Source organism: Pelodiscus sinensis, chromosome 1 (genome assembly GCF_052426305.1).
Source record: "Pelodiscus sinensis isolate ZL-2025 chromosome 1, ASM5242630v1, whole genome shotgun sequence".
Lineage (NCBI taxonomy): Eukaryota > Metazoa > Chordata > Testudines > Trionychidae > Pelodiscus > Pelodiscus sinensis.
The window spans coordinates 46,920,751-46,947,924 of record NC_143052.1 but is presented as its reverse complement, the minus strand read 5'-3'; the positions used below and the strand labels follow the sequence as shown (position 1 = coordinate 46,947,924).

The 27,174-nt window shown below is 41.7% G+C and overlaps 1 protein-coding gene across 1 annotated transcript in view; it reads left to right on the top strand.

Annotated features, from left to right (window-relative positions):
• The window catches only part of CFTR (CF transmembrane conductance regulator), a 143,957-nt gene that overhangs the window by 102,588 nt on the left and 14,195 nt on the right, over positions 1-27,174 (top strand). The window contains exons 22-23 of the mRNA XM_075929158.2: positions 8,892-9,134; positions 11,341-11,496. Coding sequence (XP_075785273.2) covers positions 8,892-9,134; positions 11,341-11,496 — 399 coding nt within the window. The remainder of the gene's footprint in view (positions 1-8,891; positions 9,135-11,340; positions 11,497-27,174) is intronic.

The window sequence follows — 27,174 nt, the reverse complement described above, 5'->3', positions numbered from 1 at the left end:
CTGTAATTTACAGCATTACCGGTGGTTCCAGACACACTAGAAATCTAAATAACTAACCTTTGGATGCTCACAAGATTTAAGGACAGCACAAGGTTTGAAACTTGAGAAAAGTTATTGTGCTTAGCCACCCATACCCTGACTTAAGATCAATGGGGTTTTCTGCATAGTATTAAACTGCTGAACCAGTGTTACATTGTTTTTCCTGGTCACACTCCATATGACCTCAGACAGCATGTTTTCCAGGGGAAGATACATTGCAACATCATAACTGAATACCACGCATTTCTGCTTTGGGCTGGGAATCATCCCTCTTCCTAGAAGGAAAGCATATGGGCATTTTGAGATTAATTCTTTCATCAGTTAGTCTTTCTGTTTTCTGGGACATGATGGTACACACCTGTATTATTAATTCTGACATTAAGAAGAGTTTCAGTGAGACAAGCTAAGTTAAAGTGTAAATGTTATTAAAATCTCAATTAAAAAAAACAATCAGGCAAGACTAAAAATAACATTATGCCCTGACATTGTGACATTGTTAAGAATTAAAAATACTGTATTTTTGAGAAGCAAAAGTTTGGGAATTAAAAAATGGCAAGTAAATTGCTGACTAGGATAACAGACAAGGTGTCTGCTGTTCCACACTTTCAATCACTCATAGGGTACATATACACAGCACGCTTATTTCAAAATAAGAATAGTTATTCAAAAATAGCTTATTTTGAAATAGCACATCTACACTGCAGGGAAGCCTAAAAATTAGTCTGGGGCAGGCTTCCAGTAGACTAATGTAGATGTGCTATCTTGATTTAGAGCCTCTGGAGGCACTGGAGAAGAATAACTTAGAATGGCCCTGGTGAAGGTCTATTTCAAAATAGAAGCAGTGGAGCGTCTACACATGCCTTATTTCAAAATAGCTATTTTGGAATAGGCATTGTTCCTTGTAGAATGATGGCTTCAGACTAAGCCATCCATTATTTTGAAATTATTTTGAAATAATAGAATGGTTGCGTAGACACTTGCACTGTTATTTCGAAATAACACTTGTTATCGTGAAATAATGGTGCAGTGTAGACGCACCCATAATGATTAAGGTAAAGCTACTGGCTGAAAAGAATGACGATTTTTGTAAAATGTTATTGTTATTTATATACTATGTGCACAGGTCTCAATCATAATGCAAATGATAGAGCCAGACAAGCCATATGCTGAATACTTCTAAAACATTAAATTGTATAAAATATCTGCACATAAGGTGCAGCTGATAAATCTTTCAGTAAGAGTCACAGACACAGAGATGAAATTATATGTCTTTAGGCATGGCTCTTTGGCCAGAAACCTTTCTAGCAGATTTTCATTAATATGTCACAATAACAAGTCTTGGTCATTATCTCCTGGATAGTTAGGGTGACTCATTTCTTATGGGTAAGTTACTATAGATTGATTCCTTCATATAATGCTTACATTAAGTGCCATGGTCCATGTTTGTGTGCATTGTATTGACATCTCTCTCTCAGATTTAGAACTTCTGTCTGTCTCTTCTCAGGCTGGCAGATGAGAAGGAATTTCAGTATCCATCTAAATTACTGTAGTGTTGTTTCAGAATGAATGATTGGTGCCCATTGTTAAATTCAATTCATTCACTTTTCTCAGTGGAACAAATAACATTGGTTGACAAATGTAGAGAAAAAGAGGCTGTTCAACATGTCTGGGACACAGAAGATGTTAACCAGGTGTCTTTTTTTAAAAACACACAGTAGATTTCAGAACGTTACCTATTAGGTCTCTTGGGTTTTTTCTTTCAGTAAATGGAATTGGAGTGCTGTCTTAGTCATTGAGCTAGCGTCAACTCTGTACCTTTCAGTTTGCAGAGTGCATATCCCCTTTTCTGGTTCTCTGACCTCTCCCCAGGCCTTTACCTCTCTCAGGGTATGTCTACACTACAGAGGGTTTTTTTTGGAAACGGCTTTTTTTTGAAAAAAAAAACCTCACTTACGTTCAAACTGCAATTGCGTTCTTTTGGAGGAAAAAAACCCAAAAGAACAGAGGGGATTTTCTGACATTGGTAAACCTCTTTCTATGAGGAAGAACACCTTTTCCAAAAGAGTTCTTTCAGAATAAGGCAAGTGTGGACATGAAAGAGGGAGTTCTTTCAATAGAAGAAGAGGAAAGAGGAAAAAGCACAGGTTCCCTGGTGGCCATTCTGCCTATAGTAATCACAGCTTACATTCGAGATAGCATCTATTCAGTGTGGATGCTATTTGTCAAAAAAGCAGATTGCTTTTTCGATGCTCTTTGGCAATGTGGATGCTCTCTTTCGGAGGAAGTTTTTTCGTAAGATCTCTTCTGGAAAAGCTTCTTCCAAAAGAAGTCTGCAGTCTAGACTTAGCCTCAGCGTGGAACCTCAGTATTCTCTCACTCTTCAATCAGGTCCTGGACTTCCATTGTGCTCACACAGCAGGTCGAATGGGTCCATCTTCTTCTATGGGAGATGTGATCAGTGGTAAATTCAGTGACCCAAGAGATACAGTTTGATCTTTAGGAACAGAACATAATGTAAGACAAAAAGGACTTTGTAAAAAAAACAACAACAATAAAAGCTCACATTCATCTCTGTCTTACTGCAGGCTTTCTATCCCCTCGAAGCTTAGGACAGACTGACTGCTTCCGACCTCCCAAACTGGTGTTCATGGGTATTAGCGTGTCCCCCACAAACAGCTTCCTGACAACTGTCTGGGCTCCAGTCAGGAAGTCGTTTTAACTCTCTTTATTGTCCCTTTGATCTGTTCATTCCCAGCACTGGCAAAGCTTTGTAACTTGGCTGGAACTAAGAAAGTAGGTTCTTCACAGTTAATAACTCAGGCTGTCTCTCTTAATGCCCTTGAAGAGTTTATCATCTAAAGTTCTATCTGGAGCCATTGTTCCATCTTCCTGCTTGTTCTGTCTTATTCTCTTCTATACAGATTTCTATACCATGTATAGAAATCTATACCATGTAGTCAAAGCAATAGGACTACATAGGTCACATATTTGATCTATTATCCACTGCCCAGAGAGAGGAGTGTGTGAGGTGGAATGAAGTGTCTTCTTTTGATAGGGTTCTTTTTTCCCCAAATATATCTGTTGGTACGAGTTTATACTAGAGAGGGCAAGGTCAAAGAAATTTGGCTTGCAAATGGAGAAGAAGGAAGTGAGGTTTGTGATAATCCTTCACATCTATGGCATTCCCAATAGTTTATTAAACTAAAGTAACATATGCAAACAGTATGTATCCCATTAACTCACTGTATCCATAAACTAATTATCCCAGTATCAGGTCACATCACAGTATTCATAAAGTATTAAAAAGCAATTTCCTAAATAATTACTGAGCAGCTTCATGCCCTTCACAAGCATATTAGTGCATGCAAAACTGCTGGAATAAAGGGACTAAGATATCTATTTTCAAAGGCATGAATGGTCCCTAGATTGCTTTTAGCATGAGTTAGACATCTACATGCCCTTTGTACCAAACTCCCTCTCTGTGTGAAATTCTACTCCTTAGTCATGCAACTTCCACTGACTTCAGCAGGAACCACTTGGAGAACCCCCAGGGCAGAAACTGGCTGCAGGAGCTAATTATTAGTTTCTAATTTTTTTCTCTCTCTCTTCAATTATGCTGGAATTGACCTTCAATAAGACCCAGATATTCAAAGGGAGTTAGGCATTGCAATACTTAGCCTTGAAATGCCTAGCTTCTGAGTGCCTAGAAATTCAGAGGCAGGGCTGGATTAAGGCATGGGCTAGCTGGACAGCTGCTTGGGGTGCCAGCCTATGGGGGGGGGTGCAGCACCCCTTATAGCTGCCATCAGGCACCACGTGCCCGGCTCCTGGATCGTGGGCTGCAGCAGCTCCCAGCGGCTTCCCTGCAGCAGCCACCTGGGGTGAGGGCCACGTTAACCCCCACAGTGCTGGCCAGCAGCACCCTTCCCCCCGTGGCCGCAGGGCCCTGCATGGCCAGGCTTGGTCCACCCCGGACAGCCCTGGGCTGCACGCCAATGGCAGTAGCTGGGCTGGGCCGGGCCAGGCCGGGCATGTGCATCCTGCCACTGCCAGCTCCACGCGCCCTCCCCCGCGCATGCGCCCTCCCCCAACCCGGGGCACAATTAAACTATCTGCCCAGGGTACTGGAATGGCTTGGTCTGGCCCTGTTCAGAGGAATAGCAATTTGGTACACAAAGCCTGAGTTAGGCACATAGGTTCTCTACAATGCATGGTGAGAGAGAGGCATCTAAAAACACCACCAAAAGCCAGCATGCTAGGCAAAAAGCTGCCTAAGCTTGCCTATGGTAGATGCTGACAAAGAGGGATGAGTGGTAAGTCCCACTTCTCCCATAGAACTCAGTGCCTAAATCCAAAGTCATCTATCTCTGCTAATGATCCACAGACAAGAACCCCTTTCTGGGAGTCCTCTCTCTCATTTCTCAGCTGAGTGCCCTAATCACTGTGCTCTGGGATGTTCTGCTATGTGTCTCTTTCAGTGGCTCCTATTGATCTTTTATTGCTATCTGAACAGCTATCCATTGGGCTAGGGAAACTGTAGATAGAATACTCACCCGAAAACCAGGAGACCCCTGTTCAAATTCCTTCCCTGCACCACGCAGAGCAGGGACTTGAACTGGTGGTCTCTAATGCTGAGTACCTTAACAACTGGGCTCCTTCCCCAGTCATTTTGTGTGGAATTAAGCTGCCTCTGAGCTCATCTACTGGATCAGGCATTCTTCCATCTCTCTTCCCCTGGCTTGTGGATTGCTCTGGGACTTAGGCAAGAGATATGCTCCTAGATTTCTAGAGGGAAATAATAGTGTGCATGCCCAGAGGCAAAAACATAGGTGACTAAGGCTTTGTCTATACTTAAAAGTTTAAAATGTAGCCGTAGCAGTGCTTTGAACTGGAAGTGTGGCCACGGCATGAGTGCTGGGAGAGAGTTCTCCCAGTGCTCTATGCAAACCACCTCCACAAGAAGGCGCTGTAGCCTGGTTCATGCTGGCACTTCAGAGCGCTGTAACTTGCGGCACTGAGGGAAGGTTGTTTTCTCACACCTCTGAGCCAGAAAGCTACAGCCCTGTAAAGTACCAGTGTAGATTTAGACTAAGGAACTTTTACTCCGAAAACTTTAGTGCTGAGTTTAGACATTTACACGGTTAAGCAGCAGCCAAGCAAGGGTTTTGTGGATCATAGCAGTGCCTAAAATTGGGACCAAGGTGCCTAAGTAGCTTGTGGATCTTGGCCTATGTTATTAAGGCTTTCCAATATTTTTCAGTTCATTAGTCGGCCTTTTCCCAACACAATGTACATATATTATGTTATATTCACAAAGGTTTTGGTCAGTTTGAAAGATAATAGCATTTACAAGAATGGTATATTTTGTTAATTTCTGGCAAAGTTGGAGAACAGTGAATCTTTGACAAATTTTTTAAAAAAAGAGAACATCATACTTCCACTTAACACTTCTCTGTTCTTCTTTTGAGGAGATACAATTGAAACCTGCAAACTGTATTTTTTATTGAGCTTCTAAGGGAGATCTTTTCCTTTACAAGACTTTGAGATAATTTCTCTCATTCACTTCTAAAAATAAACAACTGACCCTGGGAGTTAATGCCGTAATATACTAATATTTAATTTTCCAAACACTGTTGCTTCTATGAGTGTTAGAAAGATCAGTTTACAGTAATGACTGCTCCAGAGAAAACATAATTAGCTTACTCCTAAATTAATGAAGTATAACAGGAACAAGACATGTACACATCACAATGTTATTTATACTGAAACTTATAGAAGTGTCAGGTGGAGAACAATAGGTTCAAATTTATTTCAGTTCTCCAATAACCATTTATTAATAAGCAGGTTATGAAGTCTATTCAGCCTGTGATAAGTAACCATAATTTGTACTTGTCTGATTTTATGTTCAGAATGCCTAACTATCAAGCTGATACATGGTATATCTTATTGTACAATGGTATCTGAGAGTTTTTAACACATTTATCACCCTTAACGTTTCTTCATGATAATGTTGTGGCTAAGAACTCTACAATAGTGCCCATTGTTGGGGAGGACCCCCCTTTCCTAAAGGTGTTGCACTTGCTCAAAGCTCCATAGGTTATGGAGAAGGGAGGAGTACATGACCAACGCTTTGAAGCAGCGGTTCCTTATTAATATCAGTATGGTTGCTGCTGTAGCAGTTTGAAGCATTGCTCCATCTGCATGGTTGCATGCCACTCAGATTTGGCCTGCCTGCCTGCCCCTCTGTCCAGATGAGCCTGGCCAATGGTGACGTGATTTAGCAGAGAGAGTGTTTCTGTACACAGGAGCACCAGGGAGTCCCCTGGGAAAGCAACTCCTGACAGCACCATCTGAAACACTGTGTGGGTAAGAGAAAGGAGAGACTCCCGGGCTGAAGGAGAACCAGAGTGCTTCTGGGAAAAATGGGGCAGGGACAAAAATGTGTTCTCCTTTGAGAATTACCAGAGTTGATGCCATTGGCTGGCATGACAGAAGGGACTGGACTTATGAGAAGACATAAAATATATTTGTAAAGAATTAAATTCTTCCTTTTCTTCCTTTCATGTCACATGGTAATTGTGGTGTTCAAACTAGGATCCAGACCTCAATTTTTCAAGAGCTCTTTATACTAAATCCTTAGGATTCCAAACTCCTGGTCCCAATAAAAATATAAATACAGCAGTGCTTCACTCATTGTATGGGATGTACCCTGATGTGGACTTCTTTGACCTGTGGAGTAACAAGCTACATTGACTTCATCCTCAAAGCTTGTAAATGCTTCCACCTGGAGCTCAATTGTTGTCTGGAGTTTGCATACTCTGCTTCGGGTGTTTTAAACAAAGGCACAGTACATTTAAAAATGTACTGTATCTTAACATGCAAGAGTAAAATACCAACTTTAAACAAACAATTTTTAAAGCTACTGAAGAAACTTCCATTAAATGTGGCTTGTATTTTGAACTTCAATGAGATATAAACAAGATAGCCAAGACTGATTTTTCTAGCTTCAGTTTTTCATTTAATCAAAGCACAGAAAGCTTCAGTTTTTCATTTAATCAAAGCACAGAATTTCAGCTCTGAGTCTATAGGGAACATATTATTATGAAGCATACCTCAGACATGACTCAATATATATGATTCAGAGCTTAAAAAAAAAGAAAGAGACACACACCTTTGAGTTGAGGTCAATTGGATTATTTCAATCTCAAAATGAACATGAGAAAATTGCAAGCAACTGAAAAAGATTACAATAGAAGCTGGAATTCTAAAATTAATACAGCAGATACCACTAGTGACTGATATAACATAATACCCTGCAGTGGGGTAAGAACATAAGATACTCTAGATTAGTGTAATGAATCCAATTCCAATATCCTTCTTCAGCATAGCACTTCTCCTGCCACACACCTAATCAAACAACATTGTCAAGTATATAGAAAGCATTCTTCCCGAAGTCAAAGTCAGATGGAGGAAGTTAATAGTGGTTTTCTCCCAAATTCTGCCCAAAATGCCACTTGTGTTTTCTACAAATCTTTTAAACGTCATCATCCCACTCCTTCTGGTGGTCTTTGACCAGTAGTGAAAAACATCACAGGAACAACATGTAAGTCATTGCCAGTAGCTTTCAGTATTCAGACCTTCCTAAAAACATTTCTGTCATTGTTTCAAGCTGCTTCCTGATACAAGTAAAAACCCCTCAATCAATTAGCATTTTGAAGGCTTTCTTTGCAGCCATAGGGACTGAAGATTTATTTATTTTTAAATGTAAGGCTGTGTTATGAAGCAGGAAGCTAGCTGAAGAAGACATTGGCAGCATAATTCAGCCTTGTCTAAAGCTGAAATAAGCTATGCAACTTGAGCTTATTTTGGCTTTTGGCACTGCCTACACAGCAGAAAGTCTGAGGAAGAGCACTTTTCCTCTGACTTCCCTTACTCATAAAATGAGGGTTATAGGAGTCGGAGTAAGAAGTCCTACAACTTGACATTATGTCAAAATAACTGCTTGTAGTGTAGGCACATACTATGTTATTTCAGAATAACGTCAGTTATTCCGAAATAACACTGCTGTGTAGATGTACTCTTAGCGTGTACAGCTACAGGCATAAAATTAAAGGCCAGAAACCTTCCTACCCAATTTGTACAATGTATCATTGTACAAAGGTATGGGCACTTTCTCAAGTAAAAATGTTTAATAAACGTGAATGTCTCATGAATTTTCTGTCGTACCTCATGTTAGAGTTATGGAGGTTTAAAATTCAGTTGGTAGGAAAAGGTGTCTTGTTTTTTGGTGAGCCAACATTAGTCTAGGAAAGTCGCTCATCATGTCACCAGCTCTCCACAGTGGCGCCCCGACTTTAAGATACTGAGAGCATGTCTACACAGCACCCTAAATTCAAAATAAGATATGCAATTTGCGCTATACAAATTATATATCTTATTTTGAATCTATTTGGAAATAGGCTCTTTTGAAATTTGGCATGTCTACACAGTGCCAAATTTCAAAATAACAGGCAGCTTGTGTAGACATGGGGTGTAGACGTACACTATGTCAGTAATTATACTTTCTCCTATGTGAAGTCTCATGCAGGATTCCTAAAATGCTTTAGAAAAATTACAAAAGTGTTACTTTACCCAAGTTACAGTTGAGGAAACTGAGGAATGAGCATGTCATGAGATTTGCCTTTAGCAAAATCAGGAGCAGAATCTAGGGTTCTCCACACAAAATCCAATTTCTTTAAACATTAATTCACCTACCACGGGGGGAGGGGAGGAAAGGTTTATTATGGGAATTACTCTTTGGTTGAGGTGTTGAAAATAACTTCAGTGCTGGGTTTTTGTTGCTGTGTTCCCAGATGCGCTCTGTAAGCCGAATATTTAAATTCATTGACATGCCAACAGAAGAAACAAAAAACATTAAGCCACCAAAGGATGACAAGCTTACAAGGGTCCTCATAATTGAAAACAAGCATGCAAAGGATGAGAAGCCCTGGCCATCTGGAGGCCAAATGACTGTCAAGGATCTCACAGCCAAGTATGTTGATGGAGGAGCTGCTGTATTAGAAAACATTTCCTTTTCGATAAGTCCTGGACAGAGGGTGAGATACTATTTTGCTTGTTTGAACTGATTTCAGTTAAGTTTATCCCCAAAAGTTACATCATGAGACAGATGAATTACTAAAGTCTGACTCTGAAAGAGTTCTAATAAAAACCATGAAATGTCTACACCACTGCAAGGTGATTATCTAAAGCACCTAAAAAGGAACAAGGTTTCCTCTTTGTTCTTAACAAGAATGTGGCTGTGAACTTACTAGACACCTGTAGAAAAATGGGGTACAAAATAGCTCAGAGCTGTGAGAAACCCTGAGAGCGGTTACAGCTCAGTGAAGTTTGATAAGGACTTGTTTGGGGTGTGAGAGTAGAGAGTTTTGATTATATACTTACCTAATAGTTCACCAAGTTCTATTCCTGCACACAAATTTGGCTGCTTTCTCTATTTGTGCTCCTCCATGGGTGGAGTGAAGTTTGCTAATAAAAAGAGATTTTGGGGGCAGACTGACCCAAACATAAGAGGGCACAGAAGAATACATGATGGTGTGCCAAAACTAATGCATCACTAACTCAAATATTCAGAGGAATGTAAGCTCTGAACCACTCATCAGATGTGTAAAGCACACCAGTGCTTCAAAGGGCTGTACAAACAAAGGGCTGGTCATCTCCACAGCCCATTAAGCTTGGATTCAGGGAAGCATCCCATTTCCCGGAAGTTCCATTGAAGTCCAGTAAGAAGGGATTTAAATACTTTCCTGAATCAAGGCCCTAATGAAGAAGATGTAGGCAACATAAGCCCTATTCGGTAGCCGAGGAAACAGAAAGAGAGAGGTTAAGTGTGGTTCCCAAGGCCACACAGTGAAACAGATTTCTAATGGCTCTAAGGTGCCATAGTTCCATTGACATTAATGGAATTACACTGATTTATACCAGCAGAGCATGTTAGGGAGCCAAAGATTGGAACTCAGGAGTCTGACTTTTTAGGGTCATCCTCTGAACCGCATGCCCTCTGGATGAGATCGACTCTCTATAGTACCTAAAGTGTGGGGGCAGGCTATACTACCTGGAAAACTGATTGATGCCAAAGGATAAGGAAAAGGAAAGATTTTGCATGTGTAGTAGAGAGATGGGCAAAAGCTACCTTGCAATTAAAACAAGGATCCTTTGGCAGAAGTCACATCTGAGTTCCCTCCAGTTTCAGAGGCTTTCCCTTTACTAGAACTGGTAATGTTTCTAGAAGCAGAATCAACTCTAAGTGCATCATGGTATTTCACCTTGCAACTGAATCAGAAAGAGAGATAGGAGCCTTCAAGAGCCAAGAGAGGTCAAGCATTGATAGTGCTTTTTAACTTGATGGTAGAAGTAGGTGCTTAGCCTTCCCTCAGGAACAGGCTTGATGCTGTGTTCACATTACAGAGAGAGCCCTGAAAAAGAAGCAGGAAATTTCCACCACTTCACATCCAAAATTGTTTTGTTCCCAATTTTCAGTTCCACTGAGTGGGAAATGCAAACTACTTAAATAGTAACCCCTGTTTTTTAGGAAGTATCAGATTCTTCTTCTATGGCATAAAGCACAGAAAGAAGTGCACCAGATTATAAGAAAATTAGGGCATCAGTGGTGTGTCCCCTTCCTGCAGGATCAACCTTAATAAGGAAGCAACAATTTCCACAAGTCACACATTTAGTTCCTTTGTTAATCGATGTTGTGTCAGCTACAGTATTTTGTCAGTCCTGCTAAGTTATGAAGAAACCATAACCTGCACAGCCATAGTAACATAGTGTCTGAGTCTGATCTCACTGACATCAGTATCAATGGAGGAGCAAAGTCAATCAAGTTACCCCAGTGCGAGATCAGAGTTAGGACCATCTTAACAACATTGCTGAAATATAATACTGGCTTATTTTCATTTGTTTGACTTTTAAGAGCTTTTCTGAAGGGGGACCCACTATAAAGCAGTAGGAGAAGGGTTGGGGGGGATGGGTAATAAATAAGGGTAACAGATAAGCAAACTTGTGCTCTTCAGCTAAATGCAAAAGGGCAGATTCTAAAAGTAAGAGCAGAGTCTGGCTCAGTATTTTGTATCTCTGCTGTGGTCCTTTACTTTTCCCAGAAAGCATGGTAATTCACATCCTGTCCTACTAAGATCTGTATAAGATAGTGTTTTATAGTTGTAGTGTTGCCTTTCTTTCTAGTTCATGCCTGAGCAATGAGCAAGGATTCTTCATTGACTCTGAATTATTTTAACATTGCAGGTGGGGCTTTTGGGAAGAACTGGGTCAGGGAAAAGTACTTTGCTCTTTGCCTTTTTAAGGCTGCTGAATACAGAAGGAGAAATGCAAATTGATGGCCTCTCTTGGAACACAATCAGTGTGCAGCAGTGGAGAAAGGCATTTGGAGTTATACCACAGGTAATGATCAATCAAGTGACAAGATTTTCCCATATGCAGACAGATACATTGAATTTTGCATTAAATGTTTTTGACTGAAAAATCAAAACTAAGAACAAAAGGGTAGATTCCTGGGGGGGGGGGGAGGAGGGGAAACAACGTGTCTTCTGTAGCAGAGCTCTGCCTTCCACCAGCAGATCACTGCAACTCTCATTGACACCGAGCTCTTAGGCTATGTCTAGACTATAAAGAAAATTCGGAAAAAGATATGCAAATTGCGAACCACAATTTGCGTATCTTTTTCCGCTTTTCTTTCTAAAGATGCTTTTCCTAAACTTGGCACGTCTACATGTTGCCAAATTTCAGAAAAATCTGCTCTTTCAACAAATTGCTTATAACTTGTAGAATGAGGTTTACAGGGATGGCGAAAGAGCGCATCTGCTTTTCTGAAATATTTTTCGAAAAAGCGGACGCATTCCTTTGATGCGGCATTGCTTTTCTGGGATACCTCTGGTCTGCAGTTTAGACGTAGCCTTAGAAATGGAAAGGTACAATACAAATACATGCAGGGGACAAAAGGCATTGTGGCTTCACAACCTGCTTACACCCTTTGTTGTTCCAGAATGCATTAGTTCCACTTGCAGAAAAGGGGAACCGTTTGGTTTGACTTGTGATGTCACCTATTGTCTTTTAAAGCATCCTATATCACATTTTAATGAATGTGAATTATAGTTTTTACACATTTTCCTAACATATCTAGTAGCTATACTAGGTTAACTTTCCTCTCACTTTAGTGGCCTGGGCTCAGTTGATAATTAGATTGAGAGCTAGCTTATATCCATCTATGACAGTGGTTCTCATCTTTTCTAGAGTACTGTATCCCTTGCAAAAGTCTGATTTGTCTTGCGCACTCCAAAGTTTCACCTTACTTAAAAACTCCATGCTTACAAAATCAGACATGAAATACAAACATGTCATAGCACACGATTACTGAAAAATTGCTTACTTTCTTAGTTTTACCAAATAATTATAAAATATTGTCCTTATGTTTCAGTGAATAGTATATAGAGCAGTATAAAGTCAGTGTCTCTATGAAATTTTAGTTTGTACTGACTTAGCTAGTGCTTTTTGTGTTCCCTATTATAAAGCTAGGCAAATATCTAGAGGAGTTGATGTACCTGCTGGAAAACCTCTACATACCCACAGTAGTTCACATTAGGGATGTTAGCGAGTAGTTGACTGGAGTATCAACAATTCACTTCTCCCGCCTATTAGAGGCAGCAGTGGGGGTAGGCGGCATCATGGAGCCAGTGCTGGGGGGAGCTGGCAACAGCCCCTGTTCACAGTTGACTGGGCTGGCTCTGTGAACAGAGGCTGCTGGACTCAGCATGAGCTGGGACCAAGCAGCCCTGGCTCATGCTGGTCCGGGATGCTATACCTCTGTATTTTAAATATAGTAAGAGTCCAGTGGTTCTTACTACATTTAAAATGCAGCGCCACAGTGAGGGTGGCTCCTGGAGCCAGCATGAGCTGGGACTGCACAGTCCCAGCTCGAGCTGGCTCTTGGAGCTACCCCCACTGCAGTGCTGCAGAGTGGTCCTTATCGACTAATCGTGTGGTTGATACAAATTGTATCAACTACACGATTCATCAGATAACCACAATTTGACATCCCTAGTTCACATACCCCTGATCTATGGCACTTCCATATCAGCCATTATCATGCTGAGTGCTTAACTATTGTAATGCATTTATCCTCACAGTGTTCCTGTGAGATAGAAAGTACTAGCACTTTAAAGATGGGAAATTGAGGCTAAGAGATACCAGATTCCCAAAGGTATTTCCACTGAAATCAATAGACGTTCAGAGCCTAAACATCTTTGGGGATCTGGGTTTAAGCAACTTCTCCATGGTCACACAGAAAGTCTGAAGAGGAGCAGACAAAGGAACCTGTCTCTCTAGAGTCCCAGGGTAGCACCACTCTTGAGATCTTAGAGTCGTTGTGGACAGGTCTCTGAAAACATCCACCTCAGTGTGCAGCGGCAGTCAAAAAAGCAAATAGAATGTTAGCAATCATCAAAAAAGGGATGGAGAATAAGACAGAAAATATCTTATCACCTCTATCTTAAAACCATGGTACGCCCATATCTTGAATACTGCGTACAAATGTGGGTGCCTCATATCAAAAAGGCTATATTGGCATTGGAAAAGGTTCAGAAAAGGGCAACTAGAATGATGAGGGGTTTGGTATGGGTCCCATATTATGAGAGATTAAAAAAATGAACTTCTCAGCTTAGAAAAGAGGAGACTAAGGAGGGGGGGGGGGCGGGATATGATAGAGGTCTATAAAATCATGAGTGGAGTGGAAAAAGTAAATAAGGAAAAGATATCTACTTGTTCCCATAGTATAAGAGCTAAGGATCACCAAATGAAATTAATAGATAGCAGGTTTAAAACAAACAAAAGGAAGCTTTTCTTCATGTTGCACACAGTCAACCTGTGGAACTCCTTGCCAGAGGATGTTGTGAAGACTAGGACTTTAACAGGGTTCAAAAAAGAGCTAGATAAATGCACGGAGGTTGGGTCCATCAAGGGATGGGTAGGAATGGTGTCCCTAGCCTCTGTTTGTCTGGAAATGGATGACAGGAGTAGGATCATGTGATGATTACCTGTTGTGTTTATTACCTTTCTGGCATCGTGCATTGGCAACTGTTGACAGACAAGATATTATGCTAGATGGACTGTTGGTCTGACCCAAAATGGCCATTCTTATGTTCTCCCCCTAGTTATATTAGTATGCTACCTGATTGGGAAGTGAATGTTATTTGGCAGTCTGGAATAAGTAGAAAATTATGCAGTAGAACTAAAAATAGAAACTGTACAAACTGTCTATTGTAACAAGAGAAGAGAGAACTACAGCACATTAAGCATCATGCTTCTTTTTTTAGTGATGAAGATTGTTAGCTATCTCCAAAAAATGTTGACTCGGAATTTGTTGTATTGACATTTTTATGAATGTTGAGTTTTATGCTGCATGACCTTTCACTTCTATAGAGGATTTATTTTTAATCCTTAGCAAAACAGTTGAGGGAAGCAGTATAATTAAACTGGCAATAGATAAATCATACCAGTAAAACAGATATACACAGTATCAGAAGGCAGAGAAATACAAGTAGGCCAAGTTGCAGCTAAGCCTTCTGCACCAGAATGGGGATTCACTGAGTAGCAGTCAGGTAGCATTTCCAATAGCTCCTGCCTCCATGACACGGACACTATAGTACTTCCTGAGGACTCCATAGGAGCATCTGCCTCCCAGACACTGGTTCCGTGCAGTACTCGGCCAACCTGTTTGCTTCACTCTTTCACCAGCCCCAGCCTTTTGGGCCATTACTTTTCCCTAGCAGAGGAGCTGCCGCTTCCTAATCCTGGATGCAGCTGCTTCCTACCCCCAAAACCTTGTCCCCCAACAGATTTTCCACTACCAGCATTAAGCTCTAGTATAAGTTGGACCCCAGGTGATTCTAGCCAGTGTTTCTGTCATTTGCGTGGTAAGTTGTGATGATCACAGAGACATAAGGTATCTGTAAGCTGCACTCTCTTTATGGCAGTGTGGAGAGTATATACGTATATACACTGCATGCCTCCCATGCACATGTATGGAGATGGTGACGCTCAGCTTAGATGAGTAAGACACATCAAAACCTTAGTGTATGCATCCTGCGCAGCTTATTACACACACAAACAGTGCCTCCCTCATATACAGTGCTATTTTTGGAAGTGTAGTGTCCTGCTGCCTTCCTGCTGACACAACCTTTCCCCATCAAAGAGAAAGTAGGATAAAGCTAAATAATTTTTAAAGAGAAGCTAGATAATTTCATGGAGGTTAGGTCCATAAAAGGCTATTAGCCAGGGGATAAAATGGTGTCCTTGGCCTCTGTTTGTCAGAGGCTGGAGAGAGATGGCAGGAGACAAATCGCTTGATCATTGTCTTCGGTCCATCCTCTCTGGGGCACCTGGTGCTGGCCACTGTCGGCAGACAGGATACTGGGCTAGATGGACCTTTGGTCTGACGCAATACAGCCGTTCTTATGTTCTTATGTATGTTCTTATGTTCTCTGGCACAGAGGAGGAAGCAGGGAAAGACTCTGGCAGATCCTTGCTGTCAGAGCCTTTCCTTACTACCAAAACCTTTCCCTGACTCATACAGCCACATACTGCAGTCTGCTTCCCCCTGTGTGCCCTATATCCTCCCCATATGCACCCTACATGCCCTTGCAAGCAGTGTGCCACGTTGCCTTTGTATTACATCAGTATTTCTGGTAGCAAGTGGGCACATGAAACACTTTCACATAAAGACTGAAGGATCTGTTATGGGTTCAGTAACAAAGATCCCCTTGGGACTGTCACTTGATGTGTTGATATACCACTGAGCCTGCCTACCTGTCCTCAGGGCACCCCACTGCTCCGTCCTGCTGAGCCAGAATCTCTGGCCTCCTCCAGTGACAGCACAGGGCTGGGGTCACAGCCCATAGCAGAGCAACACAGATACTGAGATCAGATCATCTCAGGGAAGGGTCAGTCAAAGGAACTTAATACAGCACTCAGCCCCAATGGGATCAGAACTCCATATAAATCTGTTTCACTCTGCATAACATTTTATAGAGAGGAAGCTCATTAATTGTTTACTCTCATTATTAATGAAAGAAAGAGATGCACAGCTGTTGTCGCCCAGATAACTATTATTTATATTGGGTTAATTAAATCACTTCTGTTTATTAATAAAGTATAAAAAGTAGGATTTAAGTGGTTGCAAATATCAGCAGACAGATAAAAGTAAAACAAAAACACTCTCTTTATGGCAGTGTGGAGAGTGTACAGACTGCATGTGACTAATCAGGAAAGAGATCTTGGAATTATCGTGGATTGTTCTCTGAAAACTTCCACACTGCAGCGGCGATCAAAAAGGCAAATAGGATTATATGAATTATTAAGAAAGGGATAGAAAATAAGATACAGAATATCTTACTGCCCCTGTATAAAACTATGGTATGCCCACATCTTGAATACTGTGTACAGATGTGGTGTCCTCACCTCAAAAAAGATATTTTGGCCTTGGAAAGGGTTCAGAAAAGGGCAACTAAAATAATTAGGGGTTTGAAATGGGTCCCATATGAAGAAAGGTTAAAGCAACTGCGACTTTTTAGTTTAGAAAAGAGGAGACTGAGGGGGGATATGATAGAGGTCTATAAAATCATGAGTGGTGTGGAGAGGGCCAATAAAGAAAAGTTATTTATTAGTTCCCATAAGTGAAGAACTAGATGACACCAAATGAAATTAATGGGTAGAAGGTTTATAACTAATAAAAGAAAGTTCGTCTTTACACAGCGCATAGTCAACTTGTGGAACTCCTTGCCAGAGGAGGCTGTGAAGTCTAGGACTATAACAGAGTTTAAAGAGAAGTTAGATAATTTCATGGAGGTTAGGTCCATAAAAGGCTATTAGCCAGGGGATAGAAATGGTGTCCCTGGCCTCTGTTTGTCAGAGGCTGGAGATGGATGGCAGGAGACAAATCGCTTGATCATTGTCTTTGGTCCACCCCCTCCAGGGCACCTGGTGCTGGCCACTGTCAGCAGACAGGCTACTGGGCTAGATGGACCTTTGGTCTGACCCAGTACAGCCATTCTTATGTTCTAAAACATGCCAGCTAAGTTTAATAATCCAAGATATGTGTTACATGCAATTTCTTACCCTAACTGGCTGGATATGGTTCTCAGACAGTAGTTAATGTTCACAATCCTGCTGGAAGAGCATAGAATACTAGAACTGGAAGGGACCTCGAGAGGTTATCAAGTCCAGTCCCCTACCCTCATGGCAGGACCAAATACTGTTTAGACCATCCCTGAAAGACATTTATCTAACCTACTCTTAAATATCTCCAGAGATGGAGATTCCACAACCTCCCTGGGCAATTTATTCCAATGTTTAACCACCATGACAGTTAGGAACTTTTTCCTAATGTCCAACCTAAACCTCTCTTGCTGCAGTTTAAGCCCATTGCTTCTTGTTCTATCCTCAGAGGCCAAGATGAACAAGTTTTCTCCCTCCTCCTTATAACACCCTTTTAGATACCTGTAAACTGCTATCATGTTCCCCCTCAATCTTCTCTTTTCTAAACTAAACAAACACAGTTCTTTCAGCCTTCCTTCATAGGTCATGTTCTCTACATCTTTAATCATTCTTGTTGCTCTTCTCTGGACCCTCTCCAATTTCTCCAGAAATGCGATGCCCGGAACTGGACACAATACTCCTCCTGACGCCTAACCAGCGCAGAGTATAGGAGAAGAATGACTTCTCCTGTCTTGCTCACATCACACCTGTTAATGCATCCCAGAATCACGTTTGCTTTTTTAGCAACAGCATCACATTGCTGACTCATATTCAGCTTGCGGTCCACTAATATCCCTAGATCCCTTTCTGCCATACTCCTTCTTAGACAATCGCTTCCCATTCTGTATGTGTGAAACTGATTGTTCCTTCCTAAGTGGAGCACTTTGCATTTGTCTTTATTAAACTTCATCCTGTTTACCTCAGACCATTTCTCCAATTTGTCCAGATCATTTTGAATTATGACCCTATTCTCCAGAGCAGTTGCACCCCCTCCCAGCTTGGTATCATCTGCAAACTTAATAAGCATACTTTCTATGCTAATATCTAAATCATTGAGGAGATATTGAACAGAGCCGGTCCCAAAACAGACCCCTGCGGAACCCCACTTGTTATACCTTTCCAGCAGGATTGTGAACCATTAATAACTACTCTCTGAGTACGGCTATCCAGCCAGTTATGCACCTACCTTATAGTAGCTCCATCTAAGTTGTATTTACCTAGTTTATTGATAAGAATATCATGCGAGACCGTATCAAACTTCTTTCTAAAGTCTAGGTATACCACATCCACCTCTTCTCCCTTATCTACAAGACTCGTTATCCTGTCAAAGAAAGCTATCAGATTGGTTTGACATGATTTGTTTTTTACAAATCCATGCTGGCTGTTCCCTATCACCTTGCCACCTTCCAAGTGTTTACAGATGATTTCCTTAATTACTTGCTCCATTATCTTCCCTGGCACAGAAGTTAAACTAACTGGTCTATAGTTTCCTGGGTTGTTCTTGTTTCCCTTTTTATAGATGGGCACTATATTTGCCCTTTTCCAGTCTTCTGTAATCTCACCTTTCTCCCATGATTTTCCAAAGATGATAACTAGAGGTTCAGAAACCTCCTCTATCAGCTCCTTGAGTATTCTAGGATGCATTTCATCAGGCCTTGGTGACTTGCAGTCATCTAACTTTTCTAAGTGATTTTTAACTTGTTCTTTTTTTATTTTATCTTCTCAACCTACCCCGTTCCCACTAGCATTCACTATCTTAGGCATTCCTTCAGACTTCTCGGTGAAGACCGAAACAAAGATGTCATTAAGCATCTCTTCCATTTCTAAGTTTCCTGTTACTGTTTCTCTCTCCTCACTGAGCAGTGGGCCTACCCTGTCCTTGGTCTTCCTATTCCTTTTAATGTATTTATAAAAAGTCTTCTTGTTTCCCTTTATTCCCATTGCTAGTTTGAACTCATTTTGTGCCTTTGCCTTTCTAATCTTGCCCCTGCATTCCTGTGTTGTTTGCCTATATTCATCCTTTGTAATTTGTCCTACTTTACATTTTTTATATGACTTCTTTTTTATTTTTAGATCATGCAAGATCTCGTGGTTAAGCCAAGGTGGTCTTTTGCCATATTTTCTATCTTTCCGACGCAGCGGAATAGCTTGCTTTTGGGCCCTTAATGCTGTCCCTTTGAAAAACTGCCAACTCTCCTCAGTTGTTTTTCCCCTCAAACTTGATTCCCATGGGACCTTACCTATCAGCTGTCTGAGCTTACCAAAATCCGCCTTCCTGAAATCCGAACTCTATGCATATCAAGTGGGACTCCACAGGGGTCTGTTTTGGAACTGGTTCTGTTCAATATTTTCATCAAGAATTTAGATGACGGCATAGAGAGTACACTTACTAAGTTTGCAGATGATACCAAGCTGGGAGGGGTTGCAACTGTTTTGGAGGATAGGGTCATAATTCAAAATGATCTGGACAAACTGGAGAAATGGTCTGAGGTAAATAGAATGAAGTTTAATAAGGACAAATGCAAAGTGCTCCACTTAGGAAGGAACAGTCAGTCTCACACATACAGAATGGGAAGTGACTGTCTAGGAAGGAGTGCTGCAGAAAGCAATTTAGGGGTCATAGTGGACCACAAATTAAATATGAGCTAGGAGTGTGATGCTGTTGCAAAAAAGCAAACATGATTCTGGGATGCATTAACAGGTGTGTTGTGAGCAGTGCTTTTTTTTGTAAGAAAAAAGGTGCTGGTACTCTGAGGGAAAGTTGTGAGCCCAGCTGCCCCAGGAAAAGAGGTGCTGGTACACCCGAGTGGAATGCAATTCATTTAAGTTATGCATGGAAAATAGATGCTGGTACAGCATCGTGGGGCGTACCGTCACAATAAATAAATAAATAAATAAAAAAGCACTGATTGTGAGCAAGACACAAGAAGCCATTATTTTGTTCTACTCAGCGCTGATTAGGCCTCAATTGGAGTATTGTGTCCAGGTCTAGGCACCACATTTCAAGAAAGATGTGGAGAAATTGTAGAAGGTCCAGAGAAGAGCAACAACAATGATTAAAGGCCTAGAGAAGGAATGACCTATGAAGGAAGATTGAAAGAACTGGACTTGTTTAGTTTGGAAAGGAGAAGACTGAGAAGCAACATGATAGCGGTTTTCAGGTATCTAAAAGGGTCTCACAGGAGGAGGAAAAAAAATTGTATCCTTGGCCACTGAAGATAGGACAAGAAGCAATGGGCTTAAACTGCAGCATGGGGGGTTTAGGTTGGACATTAGGAAAAAGTTCCTAACTGTCAGGGTGGTTAAACATTGGAGTAAGTTGCCTAGGGAAGTTGTGGCATCTCCATCTCTAGAGATATGTAAGAGCAGGTTAGGTAGCTATTTATCAGGGATGGTCTAGACAGTACTGAGTCCTGCCGTGAGGGCAGGGGACTGGACTCAATAACCTCTTGAGGTCCCTTCTACTTCTAGTGTTCTATTATCCTAGTTCTAATCAGCTTTTGTCATAAACTGGGAGATCTCCTAATTTGGGCCTGATCCTTCTGAATGTTTAGTTGCAGGTGTTTGTAGTAGTCATTTTAGTTGGTAAACTAGGATGTCCTGGTGGCTGGCAGCTGCTCCAATTGTTTCATGTCCTTTCTATAGATAGATTTTACCCAAGGTGGGTATCCTTTGTGATCACTTCAAACTGTTCTCACCTTCAGTGGAAAAGTACAATATCCGAAAAGGGTCCCAGAAACAGGTGATCTGGCCACATGTTTTGGCAGGACCAACCATAATCCAGGCTTACAGGGAAAACAAGACTTATCACAAATAAGACTATTCATTTCCCCCAAATGCTGGACCATTAAACCCTTTGAGTAGTACTAGTGGCCCTCGCTTAGCATGTCTAAATTAGTAAGCAGGTTTATACTTCATATTTGTAATTTCCGTAGAAACAGGACTACCGTCACCTAATCCCTTCTCTCTCTTCTACCTGCTTTCTGTCCTAGTCTATACTACCATCTCCAAGTCCATTGCTGTCTGTCCTTTTCCTCTCTTTTGCATAGCAACACTGCTTGTTTCCCACCTCCAATGGGTCTTTCTGGGTGAAGGGAATGTATGGCTTAGTAAAAACATGAATGCCAACCAGAAGAGTTTGCTCATGTGCTAAAGTGGAGCAAAGTATCAATCAAAAGTATGCAAATTTATTAAAAAAAATATACCCACTCTGAGGAAGCATGTCTAAATTGGCAAAAGATAAAGAGGAACCATGGAAAGGTTGCAGAAACTGAGTAACTGTCTGTTTATTTCATGCTTCTCTTCCTCCCCCCCGAATCCGTACCCCGTACTCCAACCTCACTCCTATCCACACAGAAAGGTAAAGGAGTGCAGCATTCTCTAGGGGCTAGGAGGCCTGGATCCTATGTTCAGCTTTGCTCCCTCACTATACAAGTTTGTGAAAGTAACAGAACTTCTGAGTTCAACTGTTTCTTCATCTGTCAAGTACGATAGTACTGACTCCTCGGAAAAAGGCCACAAGATCTGTGGCTAAAAGGAACTCTTATTAACTATGTCTTTTGGTAGCACTTACTGGCTTCAAGCAGAGTTCATTGTGCTAGGCACTGTACAAACAAGTAAAACAGACATTCCCTGTCCCAGCGAGCTTGCAAGGCTTAACATATGTCTAAAGACACACAGAGGTGGGGGACAAGTAAACAGTGAAGATGGGAATGCTTCAGTAGCCTCAATGGTTATGGTAATGCAATGGTTATGGTAATGAGTGCGCAAAGTATTATTAATAAAAGCCTTTCAGTGCCAGTAGCCAAGTCCCCATATAAATGGTAGAAGCACCAATTTAAAAACAAACTTGATTCCACAGCTGTTAGCAAAATACAATAGACTGAGATGACAGTAGTTGAATAACCTGCTCCTCCACTAAACAACTACCCTGGTGCTTTTGGCAAAAGTTATGCATTTAGTCCAATTTTAATGTTCTTTTTACATTGAATTTTAAAGAGAACCTGGCCTTCCACCCCCCAAAAACCCAAGAAATCCATTACCACATTATCTTTAGCCTCTTAAATAAAGTTGCATGGGCTGTGAGTGGGGCCTAACAGGTCTGTACTGCCTTACGGGTTCCTATCCTCAAGCCCCACAGTCAAACACTGAGCACTTGCTTTGAAACTGCACATTACTCCTCCTCAGTTCCCTCTCCCCCAGCACCCTCCCCTGAAGAGAAAAAAAATGTTACGTACACCACACAGGCTCTTCCACAAGGAGAACAAAAAGACTTTTGTTCTCTAGCCTCCATCTGAGATTTGGGGGCAGGAAGTTATTCATCCCCTCCCTGGAATCTGGCCTACAACAACCTGTGGATATTCAACATCCTGGAGAGGACTGTTTGAACAATGTAAGAGCCTTGGAAGAGCTGATTTTTTGTCTACACTACCGATCACCCCATGACAACCTTCTCTTCTCCCACAATCCCCCACTTTGCCATTTCTTAAAATATGGTTGCCTTTCTACAGATGATTGCCCATGGCTTCCCTTCCTACAAATGAGGGTTCCTTCAGCAAAATTACCTCAGCGATCCATCTAATCAGGGTTCCTCTTTCTGACAGAGGCCAATAGAAAATGGTACAGTGGAAGGTGCAAGAAACCTAATGGGACAGCATGAAATAGCTGCCCTGAGGGGAAGTTTCTTCTTATCCCTCATTTGTTATTGATTGGCCATTGCCCTGGGGTAGACCTGCCAACAGGAGTCCAAAAAGGGTAGTGTCCCTGGGCCCTGGTGATTTCAGAAGGCCTAAGCTCCCAGCCTCTGCCACTATGGTGGCAACAGCAGCACCCTTAGCTCCAGGCTCTTTAAATATCTGCTGGAGCCCTTGGAAGCACTGAAGAGCTAGCAGAGGGAGGCTAGCCTCCAGCCACACTCCTTCCACCCATGGCACCCCCCTTTTCTGAGGGGGCCTGGAGCCTCTCCCCATCCCCCCACTCAGGGCCCAGTGAAATCTATCAGCTCCCTTGCCTGGGGATTTATACCTGTCTAGAGCATGTTTTGAAAACTTAAATGTAAAGCAGTAACTTGGGTTGTTTGAAGTATGGTCACAGTGTACGGTCACCTCATTACTGTTATCTGAAGAAGTGGGTTGTGCCCACGAAAGCTCATGATGCCATCTACATGTTTTGTTAGTCTTTAAGGTGCTACCAGACTGTTTGTTGTTTTTTAAGTTTTTCCAGTTACAGACTAACTCGGCTACCCTTCTGAAGCTCATTATTTTGGGCAGTCAGACTAGCCTTCCTGCAACAATTACATTAGGTTTACTGCACTGTGCATTCAGTATGAATGGGAGCCATGTCCAATTTTAACATAACTATGCTATTTTGTGCACTGCCATTCATAGAAGATACACCTCAAGGTATTTTATTAAGTAAAATTAAGAAATGGCCCCTGGAATAGAACCAGTTTGGATCCTAACATACTGTGAGGTTGGCATCCAGTTCTCATTAGAATAAAATGAAGAGCCTGAGAACAACATTAAGGAACATGAACAAAAAACAGCATCATTACCTGACATGTGGGGTACATCTACCCTGTGCGGCTATTTTGGAATAGTGGAGGTATCCTGAAATAGCTATCCCATGTCTACTACACAGGCCAGCCATAATTTTGAAATATTTTTCAAAAAAACGGGCATGCTTTTTTGCCAGCCGCTTTTCCGGAATAACTTGCCAGCTGTCTACACTGGCCGCTTGCTTTTCCGGAAAAGCAATGACGATCTACTGTAAAATTGTCTGTGCTTTTCCGGAAAAACTATGCTGCTCCTGTTCGGGCAAAAGTCCTTTTCCGGAAAAACTGTTCCGGAAAAGGGCAAGTGTAGACAGCACAGTAGTCTTTTCCGCAAAAAAGCCCCAATCGCGAAAATGACGATCGGGGCTTTTTTGCGGAAAAGCGCGTCTACATTGGCCACGGACGCTTTTCCGCAAAAAGTGCTTTTCTGGAAAAGCATCCTGCCAATGTAGACACGCTTTTTCCGGAAATACTTATAACGGAAAACTGTTCCGTTTTAAGCATTTCCGGAAAAGGGTGCCAATGTTGACGTAGCCCTACTTTATTAGTTAACTATATGGCAAATGAAATGTGAATGCAGCCATACCAGCATCATTTTCTCACTGCTATTAGCTCCACAGAGCTCAGAAGTCATAAGAATCTAATCCTGATGCAAATATGCTCACTCCCACTAAGGACTGTGACCGCTTTAAGGGTCCCGGATGCCCGGAATTATGAGGGAGAGGAAAGGAGGGGCATTCTTTTAGTGGGGCAAGAGGGAACTGGATGCTCCGTTCAGCTGAAGGGCATTGTTCTACCAGGCTTACCCAGGAGCATGAGGAGAACAGAGTTCTCTTTGACATTAACCAGCAAGGCAGGAACCTCATTTAAGCAGCTCTCATTTCTGGAGCCCTGAATAACAACAATAGAAGAGACACATTTGTGATGGTTTAAATCTTTTAATTAGGCAGGTATCTCTTTTAATTAGGCATGTAGAAGTTCATCTCTGGGGTATCGTGAGGATTGGAGTAAGGTTGTCAGTTTTCTAATCACACAAAACCGAATTTCCTAATGCTGCTTACTGTAGTCCCCCTCCATCTGTGGCTTGCTTTCACTCACTCATTCGGTTTTACTCATCTGAGCCAGGGGTGCAGGAGGGAGGACTCTAATTGGGGGTGTAGGCTTAAGGATGGGCCAAAAATGAGGGGCTGAGAGAGCAGGAGCGGGTTCCAGGCTGGGGGTGCTGGCATTGGGATGGAGACAGGAATGAGGGAATTGGAGAGAGAACTGTAGGCTTACAGGTGGGGCCAAGGGATTTGGAATGTGGGAGGGAGCTGCTGTCTGAATCAGGGAATTGGGGTTTAGGAGAGGGTGAGAGCTCTGGGATGGGGCTAGGAATGAGGAGGTCAGGGTGTGGTAGGGGGCTCAGGGCATGGATTTACCTCCAACATAGCTCCCAGTCAGCGGTGCAGTGAAGCTATGGCAGGCACCCTGCCTGTTTTGGCACCACATTGCACCATGGAAGTGTCTAGCAGTTCCAGTGCCTAGATGGAAGAGAGTGCAAGGAGGCATTGCTCCCCACTGGCCAAGAACTGGCCAATGTGAGTGCAGAACCGGAGCTCAGGGTGGGGGCATCATGTGAAGTCACATGGCCCCTCCACTTATGATTCAGACCTGCTGTCAACTTCTGGGGCACAGCATGGTGCTAGGGCAGGTGGGACTAGCCTGCCTTAGTCCTGCATCATCATCAACATGATTTTTAATGTCTGGTTGGAGGTGCTGAGTAGAGCCATTGGGGTCTCTTATCACTCTGGTGTTCCAGTAAAAAACCAGACCCCTATTCATCGTAGACTGCAGCATAAATAAGGTTATTAATGTGTTCGTTTGATTGAACTATGTGGGGAATTCAGTGTATTCTCCTACTTATAACTGATTTTAGCTAATGTTATCAGTATCTCACTTTTAGGTTCATCAACTCACACACACTGGCTGTGTCTAGACTGCATCCCTTTTATGGAAAAGGAATGCAAATTAGACATATTGCAATTGCAAATGAAGCAGGGATTTAAATCCCCCCCGCTTCATTTGCATAAAAATGGCTGCCGCTTTTTTTCGGCACGGAGCTTTGCCGGAAAAAAGCGCTAGTCTAGATGGGGATCTTTCGGAAAATAAAGCCTTTTCCAAAAGATCCCTTATTCCTTATTCCCCACCTGCCCTAGCACCATGCTGTGCCCCAGAAGTTGACAGCAGGTCTGAATCATAAGTGGAGTAGAAAATTTATTTGCAATTCCGATATGTCTAATTTGCATCTCTTTTACGGAAAAGAGATGCAGTCTAGACACAGCCACTAAGGATAAACGTCAGTTTTTGCAAGAAATTAAACAGCTGTAAATCACTTTCTTTTCAAAATGTTTCCTTTAAATAAACATTTCCAATAGGAAGATAAAAAGGATGAAGAGACAATAATTGGTTCTTAACTTTATTTACAACTAATATTTGTTCAATGTGCACAGGAGAAGGAATACAGCCATTATAATATTTCCCACTAAGATAATGACATTCATTGACAGTGAATTCTGTTTGCTTTTGGCAATAAAGTGTATCAAGTGACACAGCAGGTTTCACATTAGTTTCATCTCATTAGGAGTAGTTGTGCAATCTCAGTGCCATTTGAAGTACAATACTTCATTTCTGCCAGAATCTAATACACCTTTATAATGTAAAAAGAGATGAAGCAAATATTTAATTTTGGCTATGTCATTTTTCAAATTACAAATCACACTATAGCATCACTACAGCGATGGGAGGAGTTCTCCTATCAGCATAATTAATCCATCTCTCTGAGAGGCAGTGGCTAGGTGGACAGAAGAATTTTTCTATTGATCTAATGCTGCCTGCACTGGGGAATAGGTTGTCTTACGTACTTCATTTAGAGGTATAGACTTTTCACACCCCTGAGCAACATAGCTGGGTTGACTTGATTTTTGGATGTAGGAGCTGTTCACTTACACTGTAAAAATAAGAAAGTGAACTGATCTGAGATTAAAGGCAAAACTCCCACAGACTTCAGTGGGAGACATGCCATTCTCAAGATTAAGAAATATCCAGTCCCTCCTCATACTCCTCCCTGAGAGGACACACAAGAGAGCAGACGAACAAATACAATACCATAGTATCAGTTGTGCAAGACTCCTGTATAAATGGATTATTTCTATTCCTCTCATGACTCAGACTTTTGGTATGTTCTGAATATTACCGGAACTAAATTGAGGATCAGAATTGCTAAAGTTACACTGGATTGTGGCGAGCCATAAAGTAGTGTTACAAAAGCCTGTGTAATATTTTGTTAAAACTGGTCAGTAAATTGATTTCCTGTCCCACAAGAAAGCTCAAGATTTTGGAAAAAAATATCCAAAATCTGGACAAAAAACCTGAATTTTGATGGCAATTAAGATCTGAAAAAGAATATTTTGAATTTATTTTGATTTGAAATATTTATA